Raw genomic sequence first — 19976 nt, 5'->3', positions numbered from 1 at the left:
TACAAATTGTAATACGTACATAATCATACAGACAGACCTGCCAACCCAAGAGTGGGGCAATGCGTGAGATTTGGTTTTGGGACAATTGATGTATAAATGATAGTATATATAAAATTGTGGAAATTGGAGCAAAAATCTCACACATTTTCATTTTTTCTTTGGGGTGATTGCGTGAGTCTCACGCCCAATGCGTGAGAGTTGGCAGGTATGCATACAAACGCATATTCTTACTTTTTACACTAAAACAATTTTGTACAGCAAATGTCCGTTGAATTCAGTATCATAGGCTTGCTATAAATGTTATGCCTCAACAAATTTGATAGACATTAATATAACAATCCTAGACAGACCAGCCAACCCAAGAGTGGGGCAATGCGTGAGATTTGGTTTTGGGGCGATTGATGTATCAATGATAGTATATGTAAAATTGTGGAAATTGAGGCAAAAATCTCACGCATTTTCATTTTTTCTTTGGGGTGATTGCGTGAGTCTCACGCCCAATGCGTGAGAGTTGGCAGGTATGATCCTAGCCTAGAACCATCATTTCTTCGCGCACTATATACAGCGATTTTGTCGCTACAGTTTCGTCGAAGCGAAAGAGCTTGTTTGCCGGCGTAGCCAGTGATGATAGGCTTTATTACTCACACACCCATCATCTTGCTCGGTTTACGGGGAGTTAGCATTAACGCACGCGATTCACGCTTCATAGCCATATTAACGCGGGCAATACATACATGCTTGGCTCTTTCGTTTTAACCCTGATAACGATGCTGTCTCAGCGACATGAATAGGAGTTCAGTTAAGAGTAGGTTTGATCGCAGTGGCCTCTTCTAATATGGTATGTCAGTTGTTGTTTTGTAAATTTTTTTGTGTATTTGTATATGTCAAACTTAGTCTAACGTTAATTGCAACAGCCAGGTTTCTGAATATGCTTGAATACCGAAGTTTCTATTTTGCCAAATGTTGATTTACTGTTCAGTCATTGTATGTAAAATTGGTCATTCACCATGTTGTACTAATTTTTGATATTTTAAGGTGCCTCAAGTGTAGAAGATTTTTGTGGACATGCTAGAACAACATACGCTTTTAGCTAACTATAAGCCTGCCGGTATTCTCAGGTGTTTCTCAAATGAATCTCATGCATGATGGCTGATCTCACTGCTCAACTTCTCTGGTATCGGATACATGAATCTTCAGAACATTTATCCTTACTCTGGGATGGTATATCGTTTATAGTGGATGCAGGTGGAACAGTTCTTAACTATATATTTCTTTCCTGGCTTTTATTCGGAATAGTGACAATCGTAATAGTCAGTGCATTACAGTACCATGAAGCATCCAAGCATCCCAGAGCAGAGAGTATACTTTACTCACAAGTAGACTCCGTGTGCAAAGTGTGTAAAGCACAATGCAATAAACAGTCGATTAGCGCATCAACATCGGTGAGCTCTATTGACGCGGACATTTTTCCACAGCCTCAATTATGGCACAATCAGGTCCTTGAGTGGCTCAGCAATGGAAATGCTCATTGGAAGGCTCCCATTATGGAGAACCTTCTTACTACACTTACCGACGAAAGCCGCAGACTTGGAGTAGGTATCCCGTATTTATCATAAAATATCCACATATTCTCAATTGTATGTTTTGAGATCATACTTTACGATCAAAACAATGTAAGCACCGTGTGTTTATTATCAACCTATAACACTTGTACAAATGTTGCATCGTACAAACAATTTTGCTGCGAATAAAACCTGAAAATATTGATCAAAGTGCAAATAGTCTAAAGTTGAGAGGAGCCATTTACATAGATTGTTACATATTATCAATAGCCATTGACATAGCTTCTTACATATTATCAATGAGCATACTTAGAATACTCGAGGCTTGATGTTGAGGCAGAAAACCAGAAAGACTTCATCACATCTGCTAAAGTTGTGCATCTGAAACATTACTGTTATGATGTTTTATGATGTCAGTAGCTATATTTCTCAAGCATCCATTTTATGACGTTCGCACTCATTTATCTTTGCTCCAAAGATGCAATGGGTAGCGCAATAGGCATAACTTGAGTATTTTTGGCCTCGACAGCATAGTAATAGCTTTTGTGAGTGCCATTTTATCAAGCTTAGCAGGCGAGAAGATAAAGAACTTTTCACAATTGTACTCATACGCGCAATCATGAGTAGTTGCTAGTCACTAGCCGTGCGCCTCCTTTCTCCATTCATCATTAGAATTACTACCTACAACACTGTCTTTCAGGGCCTTTTGAAACAACTCAGCTGCTTTTATAGATTTATGCAAAGCTTATAAAACTGCATGTGTGCTATTCTCATGTGATATAAGTTTGCTTAGACAGGGCAGCAACTTACACCTATTGATGGTAGAACATTTGTTTATTTTTAGGGTGACCTATTTGTGACATTTGAAGCATTTCTACCTGTTGGAGATTCCCCATTGCTGAACATTAGCAAAGTTGAACCAGATATGACAGAGAAACTGGTATAATTTTATCTTTCCTTTTAAGAACTGATTTAGTGTACAACTGAAACAGTTGCAATACGCTAATCTTGCTATTATATATTTTATTAGAGAAAACAGCTGTAATGAAGGACAGTGATCTGTTTTTTATGAGTGTTTATATTACGAATTGCACCATTTTTAGCAAGTTTCTTTTAATGTCATCTCTAAAAATGAGACTTTTAGTCAGCACATCGTGCTCTAGGCAAGCCAACTAGCATGGTTATAGGTATGAACTTGCAGACGGTAGAAAGTTCTTACCCAGCTCTAAATAGGGGCTTTCAACGATGAGGCTGTGAGGGGTCTAGCAGGAGCAAGCGTGGAGCAACTGCTGCGAGAGATGATAAAGAGAGGCAGTTGTGTGGCTAATGAGCTGGGCCTGCATACCTGAGCAGCGGTGATGACTTCTTGTCTGTCTCTAGTAGCTTGCCAATTATCTCACAACTAGAGTCGGCCTTCTGTTAGGCTTGTTGCCAGTAAATATTCACAGTTATTTTTGAATAGATTTGTTTGGTTTGTGGTTCATATGACATTGTCTTTCATGTTGATATGTTGACATTGGAGGTTTCAGTTGCCCTGATATCACATGCACCATTAGGCCCAAGTGACCATCTAATAGGTTTTGCTTAGCACACTCCATGGTAGAAGTGACAATATGTTGCTCGATTGCCACTTCTTCAAACCATTTCCATAATCATCACATAGTGTGGCGATTCTAAGGCCTTGATGTAACATTTCACATAGTATAAGGCTATTCAAATCATGTTCCGTGTTTCGAATAGAGGCTTTCTGTTAATAATTTCATTAAACTCCTGATTAGCTTTTACTCGAAGCAGCACACACAAATCATTTGTTGTTGATCTTTACTCCCACTATTATCTCTGGTAACATTCCAGCTATATTTCCTTTAGAGCTAAGTGATTCAATTGCACTTTACTTGCGTGTGAATGAAGTGAAGCTATGCTTTTGATAGGTTTTCCACTGACATGCCTTGTTTTGTTTGACACTCTTGTTGATTGTGCTTGGCAGGTGCTTCACGGTGATATCCAAGTATCAGGTCTCCAGATCAGTCTTACCGTATCTGACAACTCAGTCTCCATTCACTCCAACCTGCTCCTTATTGTCCATCTACTAAAATTGCAGGTGCTTCTATATAGTTTTAACTATTTTTATTAAAGCCTAATTGGATGAGGCTCTTCTATTTGTTCAAACAGTCAATGTCACTTTTGCTGTAACATAGGCTACGAAAACAAAATACAGTCAAACATGGATAACTCGTCCACGGATAGCTCGAACACATGGTTAATTCGAACATTTCCTTTGGTCCGTTCCCACGTAATGATAAATTGCTATAGATAACTCGAACTCAACACTGTTAATTCGAACTGTTTTTTTGCCCAACGGCTACCGAAACGGTTGTTATCGCTTTAGAAAATCACTTTATTCAAAGCCATAGAGGTAAACTTCATCTTTTCGTAATTCATAAGCGTCGTTATTACCACCATCGGCAAAATATTTTTGTCAACGACTTTTCTAAAAGTTTGGTGAAATTTGATTTATTCTGCGATACGATGAATAGCACGGGCTAGCCGGGTCACGCGCGCAAGGATTTTCGCCACGCACATACAAAACAAAAATCGCATGTTGTTTTGTATGTGCGTGGCGAAAATCCTTGAGTGCGTGACCCGGCTAGCCCGTGATGAATAGTTTTCCGACGTTGATTCCGTGTTGAATCAACGTCGGAATGTTGAATGTTTAAAACGTCTTAAAATTGTTATAATACGTTGCCTGAGCTACAAAAAACTATTCATCGTTTGACCTAAACACAGGATACGTGTGTACATTCAATAAGTATCTATTAAAAAAGCGTGAGTGATATAGAATGTACCGTAAAACCTCGTAAAACTTCTAATTGAACTGCCTCGGAGTGTTGCTCTTAACGAATCCCAGGTAAAGTAAGGTAATCTGCATAAACTTCAAGAAAAAACAGGCAAAATTGATCGTGGGTAAAACCCCAAAAGAAAAAAATGTCTTTTCTTTTGAGCATTTCAACAACGATCAAGTTTTGCCAATGTCAATCTGAAAAACGTCCTGGCAATAACATCACCTCAAACAACAAACCAATCTCAAGTGATAGAAAAATCTCTATACTTTTTCATGAAAACGTTTTAAACTTTACATTAGAAGCATTTAATTTGAAACAAGCCATTTGTGCTTTTGATTTATATTATAGTTTGTATATGTACATGTATCTACTAATAAATAAGTAAATATATGGACTTGTGACAGTGCTCTGATAACTTGAACGCTCTGATAATTCGAACACTTTTGCTCGGTCCCTTGAAGTTCGAGTTATCCATGTTTGACTGTACTGTGTCTGACAGTTATTGTTATAGTTCATCAATGAATAGAGAATAAGATTTAGTAATGATAGTTAAAGCATTGACCTGATTGGTTAGCTCAATGAGCTGGAGGTAATAGACATGGTGACCCATTACAAAGCTGGAAAAGTGCAGTCATAGTTGTTAGTTACGGAGCTAACTAATACAAAAAGTTTACATTAATAATACCTCATTGCCGAATTTCGCTTATCAGATGTTCACCTGCGTATTGGGCTTGATTATTGGTGTGTGCTTTCAATATAGCCAGTAATGACATCCCATTCTCAATGGTTCTGTTTATGCCAGGTACTGCTTTATTTACCCATAAACTGTGAGCTTTCCCGATTCATGCTTAGGCCTAGACGCTGCCTAGCATTCCCCTGTCTCTCTCTGGTTTCATATCTATTAAACCCTGTTGACTGGACATTTGTTTGTTAACAGGTGAAAATTGAGGTTGAAAACAAAGGAGATGTTTTATCATTAGTCGTTAACTCAGGGGAGATAACTTCTAGTGATCTGCAGTTTTTTCCATATCACCAGGTTAGTCATAGTCAGGTGACATTAGATTAAGTCCATTGTTTTGGCACTTAATAAATGTATCGACATTGGGTTCTTTTAGCCATTTTATTTTTGAAAGATTTTTGCTTTCGCTTATGACAGATGGCCAAAGAATGAAATTAATACGATATTTGTTGTTTTGTGAAGGGGGTCGACTGTATCACAGATGAAAGGAAGCTCACACATCATGTTATGAGCCTCTTTACCCAGGTTTCTCTGCCCATCAGCGTAGCTCTAAGGACAGAGGATACTCACGCCCCTGCATTACACAAAGCTCTCTCGCCCGCAGACTCAATGGTTCGTGAGTCCCTCTAACTACCTCTTCTCACCACTTTTCCCTTGTTTTTCCCGCCTATGCACATTTCTTTCCTTTGTGAATTGGTTTGAACCCGTATGTTGCTGCTTACTCATATATTCATGTGGCTGTCTCTCTGTTTAACATAATCGCATAAATAAACAGTGGCAACTCAGGATCACCGCCTAATTGAACTAATGACTCGCTGATTAATTACATAGAGACCTGCAGTGGCACGCTGCCGCTGTCTACTACCACTATCACCCACGGGCCCTACAGTCATTTGCTAGATCCGAGTGGCCCGCTGTGCTCACTTCTACTAGCATGCCACAAATGAACAAATGAGGCGTGTGATTATTTCTACCTCAGTTATGTCATGTATCTTACCAGCTCTACTCTGGTCCTGTAAGGCCTCTTCATTTCATCCGTGAATTAGGGTTTAAAAACAACATGTAACAATCATAGCAGAAATTATTGCATGTCCCATTATCAGTTTCAGCTGAAACACGGTTTCAAACTTTTGAAACTTTTAAAATTGAAACTTTACCTGGTTACAATATAGTGGCAACAAACATGGTCACTGTTTTATTGGCTAAAAGTTGTTAAACTTGCCACAGAGATCCCAATCACAGGTAGATGTGAGCTCAGTAAGATATTTGCTATATTCTTACAGCTTGTGTAAGAGAGTAAGTGTGGTAAGCATAGAACTGGCCATTGGTGGATTAAACAAAACAATACAATAACGAACGACAATTTGTTCAATGTATTTGGTCTGTAACACAACGTCAATTTCTCTCTGGACTAACTTTTGTGCTTGCACAAATTAGGAACGTAGTAGATTGTTCCGGAATGTTCTAGAGTTCTCAATTAAATTACTGTATAAAAGCCAGCGCTTGTTATATGTACAGAAGAGACTAAAATTCATAGAGTTAGAAGATAAACGTAATTCATCAGATTACGCAAGCATCATTCTTACGAGAATCCAGCGACGCAATTTCTGCCCTTATCAAGCTGCAGTCGAACACACAGATGTTTGGTGTTACAATATTGCTAGAGAAATACGCCTTTGTCTGAGGTTATCAGTTACTGACACCCGGATTGTTTTAGTCTTTTGATGCTCTGCAACTGCTACACTCACGAGCCTTATCTAGCATGCCTTTAATGTTAGCGGGGCTTTTTGCTGCAGGGTAGTGGGAGGCCCCCTAAACCGCCCCGGTCTATGGAGGACAAGAGGCTGATGATTAAACTAATAAAGGCTACTAAATTGGACAGAAGAAATATAGGTGAGGCTTGTGCCCCACCCGCTGTGATCCAGAGAACGCTGTCATATTCCAGCAGCGGATTAATCTCCAGCAAACGTATCAACATGTTACTTAGGAGCACTGATTGGCTATAACATATATTTATATGTCGTTTGTCTGGTTTCATCAGCCAGCAGATGTATTCAAATGTAATATGACTACACTGATTGATTCGCAACTGTATTCATCTGTAGCTTGTGTTTGGCAGGTGTGCGTATGGCTGAAAGTCTCATAGTCAAAGTGTTGAATGCACGGGGTTTACAGGCATGGAAATTGTTTGGTAAAAAATTTGAATATTTGTTATCTTCTATCCTACTCGGTTGTACAAGCTTAATTTTATTCTAACACGGCATGTAATGTTATGTTCATCCATTTCATGCAGCTGAACTCCATATGCTTCTGATATGAAGCGCTTATGTAAATGCATTTTAACTTGATGACATCATAAATTGCAATTCCAACCTATCACAGAAGTGTGGTATATCTATGGTCATTGATGAAAATGGACTAACTATAACTGCTCTTGATGCTAAAGAATGTGTTCAATTTCAAAACATGATATGGCATGCAATGATTTGCTGCTGTTTATGCTTGGACCATATCTGTTGAAGAAATATTAGTATAAGTGTACCATGTATCTCACTGCACTCATTAACCTCCTACTCTAAAACTAGCGGAGTCTACACTAGCTAGATGACAGCCAGAGGCGAGTGTCTGCTCACTCACCTTGAACTTTAAGCCTAGCTAAATGATAGCCAGAGGTTAGTGTTTGCATACGCGCCTTGCAACATTTAGGCTAGCCAGGTGACAGCCAGAGGCGAGTGTCTGCTTCTTTACTTAGAGCTTTAAGACTAACTAGGTGACAGTTGGAGGTGTTTGTTGACTTACCTTGGCTGTTACACTGGGTTGTAGCTACTATGGATGCCTACTGTGTGCTTGAAGTAGACAATCCTACCCAGATGCACTCGACAAGTGTGGTGAGAAACACCTTTAATCCTTACTGGGATGAGCATTTCCTGTTGTAAGTTGGTTTTCATTCTTTAGAGTGAGTCGCAAATGGCAGCAATAATCTAGGAAGTAGATGTTGTCTAGGCTGTGTTGTATAAATATGTTTTGTAGCAAATTGATAGGCAAAATTCTTTTCGGATGTGAGGTTCTTAAAATGAAATAATCATTTAATGGCTGTAGTTAACTCATGATGTTAACTTATTGAGGTATTTGGATGTTACAAATACCTCAATGTTACGCTTATTGAGGTGTTTGGATTTGTTATGCTCGGCAAATCTAACTAATGACTCCCATGCATGTCTTCAGCATAGCAAACTTCTAGTCTTTCTCAATGGATTCATAGCTGGCTTCACTATGTATAACGATAATGTATTTGAAACATGGTACTCATAAAATCAGTTGCGTGTGTCAGGGCTTGTGATATCAGTATGATATGCTAGTGTTTTGATATATAATTCAGTTATTATCTGGCATACATTTGACAAGGGTGATACACACTCTTGCTCTCACCCATAGCCACTAAGAAACAGTATAATAGTAGAAGAATTGTTATGCTTTGTTACACATTGAAAGCGGCTATTATAGCCCTAGTTCCGTCATGCGTGTAATGACACTGACTTCCCTGTGCTCTGTTACAGCGACCTTGCTGCCTGTACAAGACTTATAACCTTTCGAGTTTACAACAGCTTAAAGGAAAATGAAGGTTAGTTAACAATTTACTAGAAAGCTGGTTTTAATCTATTTACTTTTACTAAAATAGCTCTTTCCTTTCGGGGCATACTCTTCTCCTGTACACCTTTATTTCCTTTCCTTTCGGGGCATACTCTCTCTCCTGTACACCTATATTTCCTTTCCTTTCGTGGCATACTCTCTCTCCTGTACACCTTTATTTCCTTTCCTTTCGGGGCATACTCTCTTTCCTGTACACCTTTATTTCCTTTCCTTTCGTGGCATACTCTCTCTCCTGTACACCTTTATTTCCTTTCCTTTCGGGGCATACTCTCTCTCCTGTACACCTTTATTTCCTTTCCTTTCGGGGCATACTCTCTCTCCTGTACACCTTTATTTCCTTTCCTTTCGTGGCATACTCTCTCTCCTGTACACCTTTATTTCCTTTCCTTTCGTGGCATACTCTCTCTCCTGTACACCTTTATTTCCTTTCCTTTTGGGGCATACTCTCTCTCCTGTACACCTATATTTCCTTTCCTTTCGTGGCATACTCTCTCTCCTGTACACCTTTATTTCCTTTCCTTTCGGGGCATACTCTCTCTCCTGTACACCTTTATTTCCTTTCCTTTCGTGGCATACTCTCTCTCCTGTACACCTTTATTTCCTTTCCTTTCGTGGCATACTCTCTCTCCTGTACACCTTTATTTCCTTTCCTTTCGGGGCATACTCTCTCTCCTGTACACCTTTATTTCCTTTCCTTTCGTGGCATACTCTCTCTCCTGTACACCTTTATTTCCTTTCCTTTCGTGGCATATTCTCTCTCCTGTACACCTTTATTTCCTTTCCTTTCGGAGCATACTCTCTCTCCTGTACACCTTTATTTCCTTTCCTTTCGGGGCATACTCTCTCTCCTGTACACCTTTATTTCCTTTCCTTTCGTGGCATACTCTCTCTCCTGTACACCTTTATTTCCTTTCCTTTCGCAGCATACTCTCTCTCCTGTACACCTTTATTTCCTTTCCTTTCGTGGCATACTCTCTCTCCTGTACACCTTTATTTCCTTTCCTTTCGCAGCATACTCTCTCTCCTGTACACCTTTATTTCCTTTCCTTTCGTGGCATACTCTCTCTCCTGTACACCTTTATTTCCTTTCCTTTCGTGGCATATTCTCTCTCCTGTACACCTTTATTTCCTTTCCTTTCGGGGCATACTCTCTCTCCTGTACACCTTTATTTCCTTTCCTTTCGGGGCATACTCTCTCTCCTGTACACCTTTATTTCCTTTCCTTTCGGGGCATACTCTCTCTCCTGTACACCTTTATTTCCTTTCCTTTCGGGGCATACTCTCTCTCCTGTACACCTTTATTTCCTTTCCTTTCGAGGCATACTCTCTCTCCTGTACACCTTTATTTCCTACTATCTGTCCACGTTCTCTTCACATGCACTCCTGTCCCAGCAGTATACCTCTTCTCCTTCATATTTACACAATCTCCTAAACATGTTTTCATTCTATCAATATACTCTCCTCAAATATACTCTTCTACATCTGTGTACTTCAATATTGCTTGTACATTTTGATCTTACCTACATAATTAGCTTTTACTTGTAGTCTTTTTTCTTTCTATATGATTTGCTCTCATTTGTACGACTTCATCTCTCAGCCTTTCATCAAACTATCACAATTCCTTTCTTTTTCAATGCGTTCCTTCAATTTGTTAAGCCAGATCTATAGTATCTACCTTCTCTACAGACTTCACCCACAGCTCTCATAAGAAAGTGATCTGTTCCTGGTGCTTGGTGAATTTATACGTGAGTTGTATCATTGGATTACCAGTCCTCTTGCTGCTTTTAGGCAGTAAAAACTGTTTGGGAGAATGCCAACTCGGGCTGGAGAGGCTGAGGGCCAACCATGGAGTTCGGATGGTTTTACCTTTAGAAAGCCGACCAGATATGGCTGATCCTGTTTCTGGTTCTCTTACCATCGAGGTAGCTTTCAGAATCTATTCGCTTTTGCATAATCATGCCTTTTAGACGCATGTGTCCAAAATTGTGCTTAATCTGGGCACAATCTTAACAAATCTTGTGATTGGATGAAGTTGTTGCTAATCAGGAAGCAGCTGCTAACTAGTCTATTAAAGTCTTCCTCTTTGTCAGTCTTACACTTGCATAAACTGGGTACCAGGGTACGAGTGGAGCCCAGACTTAACTCGTTGCTGTCATCAATGATTGCTGCTCTCGTTACAGGCATTCTTTGTTAACTCGGCTGAGCTTGAAGGGTCGTCTACTCCTGAGGTGGATGATGTGTTTGCTCAGTCTGTGGAGCCTCTTGTTTCTTATACTGACTTAGAGTCTCCTTCGAGTGGCAGGCTTTCTGCAAATGGTGATAGCAGGCTTTCCTCGATCTCTCTCACTGGCTCTACGTCTAAAGTTATCAAGGTAGGCTGGCCATGCCCTCCTACCACCTCTGGAAATCGTAGCTGTCGAGGAGCTACTACAAGTGTTAAAGCTGTCCATTGTTAAGGCATGCATTTGTTATAATTTATATGGAAATATTCAATTTTATTGTCACTTTTAAGTTGTAGTTGACAAAGAGAATGTTAAAATTCTACTATTGATAAAATGTAAAGTTGATCTATTACGTTAAGCACTCAAATATGTATATAAGTTATATAGCACCAACCGTAGAGCACTGCGCTTCTTGTTGCCGCATTAGAAAAAGCTAAATGTTTATCCTAATAAGTGAGTAATGTTAATGCTATCGAAAAGATATGCCTCTCAGCTTTATATGAAAGAATGTCATATACAATTGCCAGTTGTATAATATTAGCTGTACATCTTGTTCAGCATTAGTTCTCTCCTGGTCTTCAGGCCGCGCTAAGCTTGCTCTGTGTTTTTTTATCAAAATTCTTTGAACTCAATTAGAGAAAATGTATTTTCTAACCTTCACCTTAGCTTTACTAGACCACCTGCTCACAGTTTAGACTGTAACTGGTTTCCTTATCGAATGTAAGGGTATTGCTAAACATGATGACAGAAGAAGCGAAGTAAAACCGGTTTAAACCATAACTGCCACGTACAACTTTAATCGTATTTTCTAGGTAAATCAGACACGCTGATTTCGATTTTGTACACAAAATAAAGATTGGTCACTAACTTTCAGAGTAATGAAGGCTTTTTTACAGCGTTTCAATATCCATCTCGAAAACAACACAATTGGCATTACAAGCTCCACCCAAAAATATGTGACGAAACCTAGCTTTTTCAGGAACGGAAGTTAGAGATGTTAGAATAATAGAGATGGGTGTCTTAAAACCCATTATTATCTAAATCCAGCCTGTAAAATAATATCAGTCTTTTATGAAAGGTATATAAACTATTTAAAATTGCTCGTAGCTTGTTACATGATGTTTAAATAGGCTGAACGCCGAGAAAACTGAGCTCAAAAAGCGCGGTTTTATCACAAGCTAGCATTGTTATCGCTCTTTTTTGAGCTCATTTTTAAATATGCAATGTTAAATAGCTTATCTGCCTTTCAGAAAAGACTGAGATTATTTTTAAGGCCAAATTTAGATAATAATGGATTTTAAAACACCCATCTCTATTATTCTAAATCAGTCTAAACATCCCTACTTAACTTCTGTTCCTAAAAAGCTAGGTTACGTCACGTATTTATGGGCGGAGCTCGTTGTGCCGATCGTGTTGTTTTCGAGACCGATATTAAAACGCTGTAAAAAAGCCTTCATTACACTGAAAGTTAGTGGACCAATCTTTATTTTGAGTACAAATTTGGAATCGGCGTGTCTGATTTACCTAGTAAGTACAATAAAGGTTGTACGTGACAGTTATGGTTCAATATAACCTTTCACCTCTTAGACTGGTAAAGGTTTCATTTTGAAGATTAATCTGAGTATTTTACTAAAACGTCTATTATAGTTTTTAGAGCAGTTCCCAGCTTCAAGAGAACTATGTTTGTCAGCCATAGACAGGTGCTTCAGGAGTTTTGTTAAAGCTAAAAAGATTTTTGATACAAGTATAATGAAAACTATAATGGATTGTGACCGAACCATTTTTTAAATCACTCTTGTGTTTTATAATATGAATATAATGCATCTTTTATTCATTCTTACCATCATCATGCATGAGAAGTAATGCAAAGTACCCAAATATCGGGTATCATAAATCATGTAACTCTTATCAAATGTAATTGACCAAAGCTTCCATTTACTCTACAGAGGTTATATTTTAGTATTTCCTAGATAATTGGGCTAAATAAAAATGCAATTGGCTTGTAACCTGTCATTGCAAGGCCAGCGAGGTTTTTAAACTTCAAACTGTTTCCTTGTTCTCATCGTGTTGCGGTCCATATATTCCTTTTTATATAATGCTGTTCGTAGTTCCTTTTATATTTTATGCTGCTATCATATGCAGATATCAGGTTTCTTCTGCATGTTCTCATTGTAAATAGTTGCCACAATAGCATGGGTACCTATTTACCTCTATTTGGGTGCTTTGACTCCATTTCAGTGGGGTTTTGGTGATTTGTGTGATCATCTGTGGAAGATGGCTGGACATCTGAATCTTCTACTTAACTGTTTTTTGCCAAGTTTAAGCTATGACTTCAATTGTGAGAGAAGTTGAAATAAAAAGTCAATTTTGTGCACAGATCGATAGAAAGTTGTATTCTCTTTAGTTGAAAACCACTCCAATGTTTTTCCGATATTGCAATTAACCTTGCAGACATCTTCATATGTTCAGAAAGACAGATTATCTTGTGGCAGCCATAACAGTGGCTCAGTACGAGGAGTGGAGAAAGCTGAAACCTTTCAAAATGTTATTACAGATTCAGGAAACACGTCTCAACATTTTCAAGGTACTTCAAAGCCATAGCACCAGTTAATATCTCTACTTGACCTTGTTATTCATACACCGTTCAGATTTAGCAACTGTAAGTTAACATTTTATGTCTGTCAGAGAAGGATAAGACTTCTTTTAACTTTTAGAGTCAGTCCGTGCAAGTGTGGATTTAAACGATGCAGGTAATGTTTGCATGCGCACTCATCTTAAGTTTGTTTTTGGTTTAGTTGCTGTTGGTTTTTAGGATGATTTGCCTGCACCAATATCCTCTTTTATCTTGTGTCTGCGATTGTGTTTACAAAATGTGCATTGGGATTAATCAGATTAGGATACAAATTTAGGCAGACGTTTCTAGTTTTAGTTACCATAAATGTTATGTATGTACACATAGGAATTAGCAGGGTAGACTCTGCATCACCATTGGAGGAGTTTAAAAAGCCAAGATTTTCGATGACCTTGGGTCGGAAGAGAGCGTCATGGCTGTCATTAAAATTTGACAGACCACATTCATTCACCGGGGGTGTGAGTTAGCTGCCTATAGTTTTACATCTATTATTTCTTTCCTCTATTCTTGCTTTGAGTTCAACCTGCAGCTATTGTTACAGAGGTTATTACAGTTTACCCCAATCAGTCCGTTACTGATGTTGTCATGAAGGAGCTGAAGGAAAGGGCTCACAGGTCCAACGTACCCACCGGGCGTACCACTAGTACAATCATTATTACTGCAGCTCCTAGAGTAAGTCTTCCCTCAATGTATAAGTTTCATTGGACGATTTCCTACATGCCAGAAAAATATTGAGAAATATTTGTCCGCTCACAGCATCGGTGGAAAAGTTATGTTTCTCTGTCTAGCATTGCAATAATACTTTTCACCTTTCTTCTACATTTTATTGTTCAACATTAGGTCTCATTCACTTTTTAGTTTTATTGTCTCTATTCAATAGATAATAAACAATAAAAGATGATTTCTATTAACTTCTTCACTACGGAATTCTTTGCTCTCTGACAGAATTAATTCATGCAGAAAAATGTATCTTTATTTTTTGTAGTTTGCCTAAAACGCAGACCCCCAATGTCTAATATGAAAATACAGTTATCAGAAATATCTGAGGCCCAACATTGAAGAATTTGAACTTTGAGTCACCGTTTACTGTATTTCCTTTCAATCATCCAAAACCGAAAATAAAGAATTTGGAAACCATAATATTATGCTGGGAATTCTGAGTAAAATGAAAACTAACTGTTTTTTTAACCATCTCTTATATGAATATATCAGCTGTGAACTATACCATCTCTTATATGAATATATCAGCTATGAGCTATACCATCTCTTATAAGAATATATCAGCTATGAGCTATACCATCTCTTATATGAATATATCAGCTGTGAGCTATACCATCTCTTATATGAATATATCATCTAAGAGTTATACTATCTCTTACATGAATATATCAGCTGTGCGTTATACCATCTCTTATATGAATATATCAGCTGTGAGTTATACCATCTCTTGTATGAATATATCAGCTGTGAGTTATACCATCTCTTGTATGAATATATTATCTATGAGTTTTACCATCTCTTATATGAATATATCAGCTGTGAGCTATACCATCTCTTGTATGAATATATTATCTATGAGTTATACCATCTCTTATATGAATATATCAGCTGTGAGTTATACCATCTCTTGTATGAATATATTATCTATGAGTTATACCATCTCTTATATGAATATATCAGCTGTGAGCTATACCATCTCTTATATGAATATATTATCTATGAGTTATACCATCTCTTATATGAATATATCAGCTGTGAGTTATACCATCTCTTGTATGAATATATTATCTATGAGTTATACCATCTCTTATATGAATATATCAGCTGTGAGTTATACCATCTCTTATATGAATATATTAGCTATGAGTTATACCATCTCTTATATGAATATATCATCTATGAGTTATACCATCTCTTATATGAATATATTATCTATGAGTTATACCATCTCTTATATGAATATATCAGCTGTGAGTTATACCATCTCTTATATGAATCTATCAGCTATGAGTTATACCATCTCTTATATGAATATATCATCTATGAGTTATACCATCTCTTATATGAATATATTAGCTATGAGCTGTACCATCTTTTATGAATATATTAAAAATAGTATATCAACATAATTGACAAGTTTCAAATGACTCGTAGTTGTTGAATGTTATGTACATTGAAGATGCCTCAGGTTGAACAGCCATTAATATCGCTGGCATCGCTTGAGTCGCTGGTGAGTAGCTGCCGGGTGACTGGGGCAAGCGCATAACAAGTTATGCACACTTCTCTACTATGCACATGATGCAAAACGCTGTTGCACTAGTGCACACTTATATCAGTTAGTTCAGTGACTCGCGTGTAAGTGTAGAGCTCGGTGGACTGGTATGGATGAGTGGGTGCCTCTTGTGGATCTTGTGCGCTATGCAAGTTTTACTTTTTATAATGCTCTCAGGTGTTTGTTCTGTGAGCATGTCTCAAATCATAAATGTTTTATCGGTGGCATCTTTGTCAATATATGTCACCATTTTCATGTCCCTATTTGCACAAAAAATCAGTCAGGCTGTTAGGTGGTTATCAGATAGCCATGGATTAATGCTGAACTGGTTAAACACTGGAAAAACACTTAGATATGTAAGCTAGGGCTGCGTTGTAATTAAACGCTGGAACTTAATGATTGATATTTTGCTATTGTGGTGATGAGGCTCCTTCTTCATGACTCCCCGCATTGCAAATGAGCTCTCTCATGATTATAGCCTAGCTGATTATTAGAGTGATTGTTGTATTTCGGCAGGTTTAATGTTATAGTGCAGGCGTACCATCAAGGCTGGAGGTTGTTTGAAATATAATTACTCGCATACATGAACCATGAGCTGTCTGTAAACAGTACAGCTCCTTGAGGGCAATAAGTCATTAGATGTCACTACACTGCAGGATTCTGTATACACATCTTACGCCGTTTCACCCATGCTTTGCTTTCTTATTCTGCATGAAAGTTTCATTATGCTTATTCCAAATGCTATTCAGTGCTAAGCATTTTGTACTTTTAAATAATAGTGCTTTGAAAATTTGTTAGAACGTTGAAATACATGTTGTGACTCGCATTAGCACTGCAGCGTGTTACGTCAATCTTACAGTCGGATGACAGCAGCGGAGGAACACCCAGTGGAAACTGGGAAGCTTCCCAGCATCAGTATCCTCAAAAGTCCCCCAACCAGATGCATCTACCGGAGCCAACATTAGAGTTAATTGTGCCTCGTCCCATTGAAGCTACTCCTCCAGGCTGGTTTCTCTGTCTTCTTCGTTCAGTTTGTCTCTGTAATATGTTTGTAGCGATTGCTCATTTGCTTTTTCACTTCTCTGTTTATTTACAGTTGAGAGGAAATCACGACTCTCTGGCTTGAAGAAAAGATTCACGAGAACTAAAGACAAGAAACCAAGATCTCATAGCATTGAGAGATCATCTGGAATAGATGAGCATAGATATCTGGATCCTGGCTACAATTCACATTTAGGTAGACTATTACAATTGCTATCAAGATTATATGATAGCGCATGTACTTGATGTCAATGAATGAATGACGAGGCACATTTCATTGTTATTAATTCTCCTATAGGGTCTGGAAGCAACTGGTAAGGTAAGATATTAGATACCCAATATGTTCTTTAATTTTGTTTCCTGGGGCTTGCATCCTAAACTACCAAGTCAAAAATAAATAGGTTTGTCTACGGAGCATGATATGGGTGGTAGAAACTGGGATTTTAATAAACAGATCATGAGAAATATCAAAGATGTCAAATTATGCTCAACTCTCATGCACCTTTAAAGGTTAGAAGTTTACTATTGCGATTCCATGAAACAGGAGAAGCTGACAACAAATACTTTATACTGACCAACTTAAATATTTGAAGGCATGGCATTATATTTATTATTGCGTCACTTTGTGTGTAACGAGAAGGAGAATAATTAGAATAGTGTATTGCAGATGTGGACACTAGCAAATCTGATGCAACACTTACTCCATCAAATAAAAAGAAATTTGGAGGCAGCTTGAGAAAATTCCTCAGGGTTAGGAGCAGATCGAGCTCAAGATCAAGGCACAAGCATCCTTCTGGTGATAATGCAGAAAATATGAGTGGCAGCTACAGCAGCCATGAACGTCGACTCTCAATTGAGGGCAGCAGACCAAACCCTGAGTCGAGGTCATCACTAGAGAGAAGCATGACACCACCACACTATCGAACGCTCAGCCCTTCCAGTAGCTATGACCACAGATCTTTGTCAGCAGTCCCTGATTTGCCACGCAAGCCTGAGATTGTTCAGCTGGGTGCTAGCATAGATGTTGATCGTAGCCTTAGTCCTTCATACGATGCAAGCAGACACTACAGCATGCCATCGGTTCACAGACAATAACGATGCTGATCAAGATATACAGCTAATATTATTCAGCTGGCAAGTGTATATGACATTCTTTCATATAAAGTTGAGAGGCATATAATTTCGATAGCATTAACGTTACCCACTCTTTAGGATACACATTTAGCTTTTTCAAATGCGGCAAGAAAGAAGCGCAGTGCTCTATGGTTGGTGCTATATAATTTATATACATATAAAGTGCGTACCTTTGACATTTATTACATTAACAATTTTGTCTCATATTGTTAATCTGTTTTCAATGCTCACTTTTCTTTTTTGTTTGCGCATTCTAAATGTTTCGATCCACATTGACATCGCAGTGAGCAACTCTAATAGAACCATTAATTTTTTGTTTAAATTCAGAATACAAGATGCTGGTTTGTGTGATGTAAACACTGAATCCAAATTAGAAATATTCTCATCTGATATAGCTCTGTTGTTCTGATTGGTGGAGGAACAGCTATTAAAGTATTATTGTACTGTTCCTAAGTAGTGCTCATCATATACAAAAGCAAATGCTGTGCGTCTAATGTGATCGCCATTATGTATTTTTCTTAACATTCAATGTATTGTGAAGCAGTAACCAACCCCATGGTGCTGATGAATTTCACAAATGGGCTGAAAGCATCATTTTTTTAAGCTTCAAACACCAACACAGATCAGTTCAGTCCTAAATTTTCTACCAATGTACAACTCTTAAAGCTAAATTTTAATTGAATTACAATACCATACAACTACCTTTACCAAAAATTCACCTCGAGTAACTTGTGATTTAATTATTTTCACCGATATGACGTTGCAGTAGAAATGGTACAAACCTAGTTGTCTAACTATAAATGTCATATTTATATTGTATGACCTCGTTAGAATACTTCAGCAGCAGAAAAGACATTTATTTTGCCAAGCAACACTTTAATTTACACTGAAAACTTGAATTTGGGAGCCAAATCCAGAAAGTTGCATGTTGCACCGATTACATCTGGAAACCTATAAAAACAAACTCTGTGCTCTTGCCAAACAAGCGTTGTATTAAAAAGAAATGCCATTTAGCAATTTAATAAAAAAATTAAGGAATAAGTCAGGAACTTCATGCTCCAGAGTCATTTAAGAACTTGAGTCATATTTTTGAGCCACTTGTACGGTAAAGAAGTCCTACGGCAGGATATAAACCACGGGTTGCGGTGTCAACTTGTCTTTCTGTAAACTTGTATAACGGATCATAAATGACAAAAGAGAAGACATTAGGCGAGGTTATAATAAGGCATCATAACGATGCTAGAAACAGTTAGCTGCGCAAACAGCCAAATACTTTTGTATATCCGCATTGTGAGAAATTTCCAATCACCTAGTGCCAACATGCTCTAGAACTTTAAGACTCGCCTTACGTAGAAAATTCATTCACAATATAAAACCTTCAACATGGCTGTGGTTTCATATTACTGATGATTGTGGAGGGTTAATAACAACCAGTAAGCTCCTGCAATTCTGCAGGCTGCTCATAATCCATACATCAAAGCTAAAATAATCCAAGCCAATGCTGCTGTATCTAAATACAGAATTTACAACTTGACTACGAAAAAAGCATATCCTCTGACATGCACTAAAATAAGTTACATACCTCTTATCAATTAGTAGCAAATGGTCCAACTGAAATTTGACAAAGCTTAGCGAACTTTTCAAAACAAGGAGTTGTCTTCTCTTCCAATAAAGACGCTCGTAAACAATGAATTTGTGAGTTTTTCCATGTTCAATTATCGTGTTTAATCTACTATTAACTACTCAGAACCAATCTATAAGATAATTTTGTAGCAAGGTTACAATTTGCTGTCAACCAACATACTGTGTGAATGACTCATTGGCTTTTATTATTCATAACAGATATATTACAGAAAGTGAATATATTAGCAAATGAAGTC

General features: G+C 37.9%; 1 protein-coding gene across 5 annotated transcripts; it reads left to right on the top strand.

The window, feature by feature from the left end:
• The first annotated feature begins 594 nt into the window (after window positions 1-594).
• Window positions 595-18447, top strand: LOC137397053 (C2 domain-containing protein 2-like). 5 transcript variants are annotated; one of them, XM_068083349.1, is made up of 18 exons: window positions 595-805; window positions 1036-1592; window positions 2407-2502; window positions 3550-3663; window positions 5343-5441; window positions 5607-5756; window positions 6941-7037; window positions 7968-8076; window positions 8702-8766; window positions 10584-10717; window positions 10976-11167; window positions 13469-13601; window positions 13732-13767; window positions 14191-14321; window positions 15829-15879; window positions 16781-16925; window positions 17018-17158; window positions 17630-18447. In XM_068083349.1, the coding sequence occupies exons 2-18, from the start codon at window positions 1143-1145 to the stop codon at window positions 18055-18057; spliced, it is 2571 nt and encodes an 856-aa protein (XP_067939450.1). In that variant the 5' UTR covers window positions 595-805; window positions 1036-1142; the 3' UTR covers window positions 18058-18447. The 5 variants fall into 5 exon arrangements, with proteins under 5 accessions (XP_067939450.1, XP_067939443.1, XP_067939438.1 ...); XM_068083342.1 differs by having other exon boundaries at window positions 595-838; window positions 1119-1592; XM_068083337.1 differs by having other exon boundaries at window positions 595-838.
• The last annotated feature ends 1529 nt before the right edge of the window (window positions 18448-19976 follow it).

The sequence above is a fragment of the Watersipora subatra genome, chromosome 1, assembly GCF_963576615.1.
Source record: "Watersipora subatra chromosome 1, tzWatSuba1.1, whole genome shotgun sequence".
In the NCBI taxonomy this organism is placed as follows: domain Eukaryota; kingdom Metazoa; phylum Bryozoa; class Gymnolaemata; order Cheilostomatida; family Watersiporidae; genus Watersipora; species Watersipora subatra.
The sequence above is the reverse complement of the archived record's forward strand: the minus strand, read 5'-3'. Positions and strand labels throughout refer to the sequence as shown.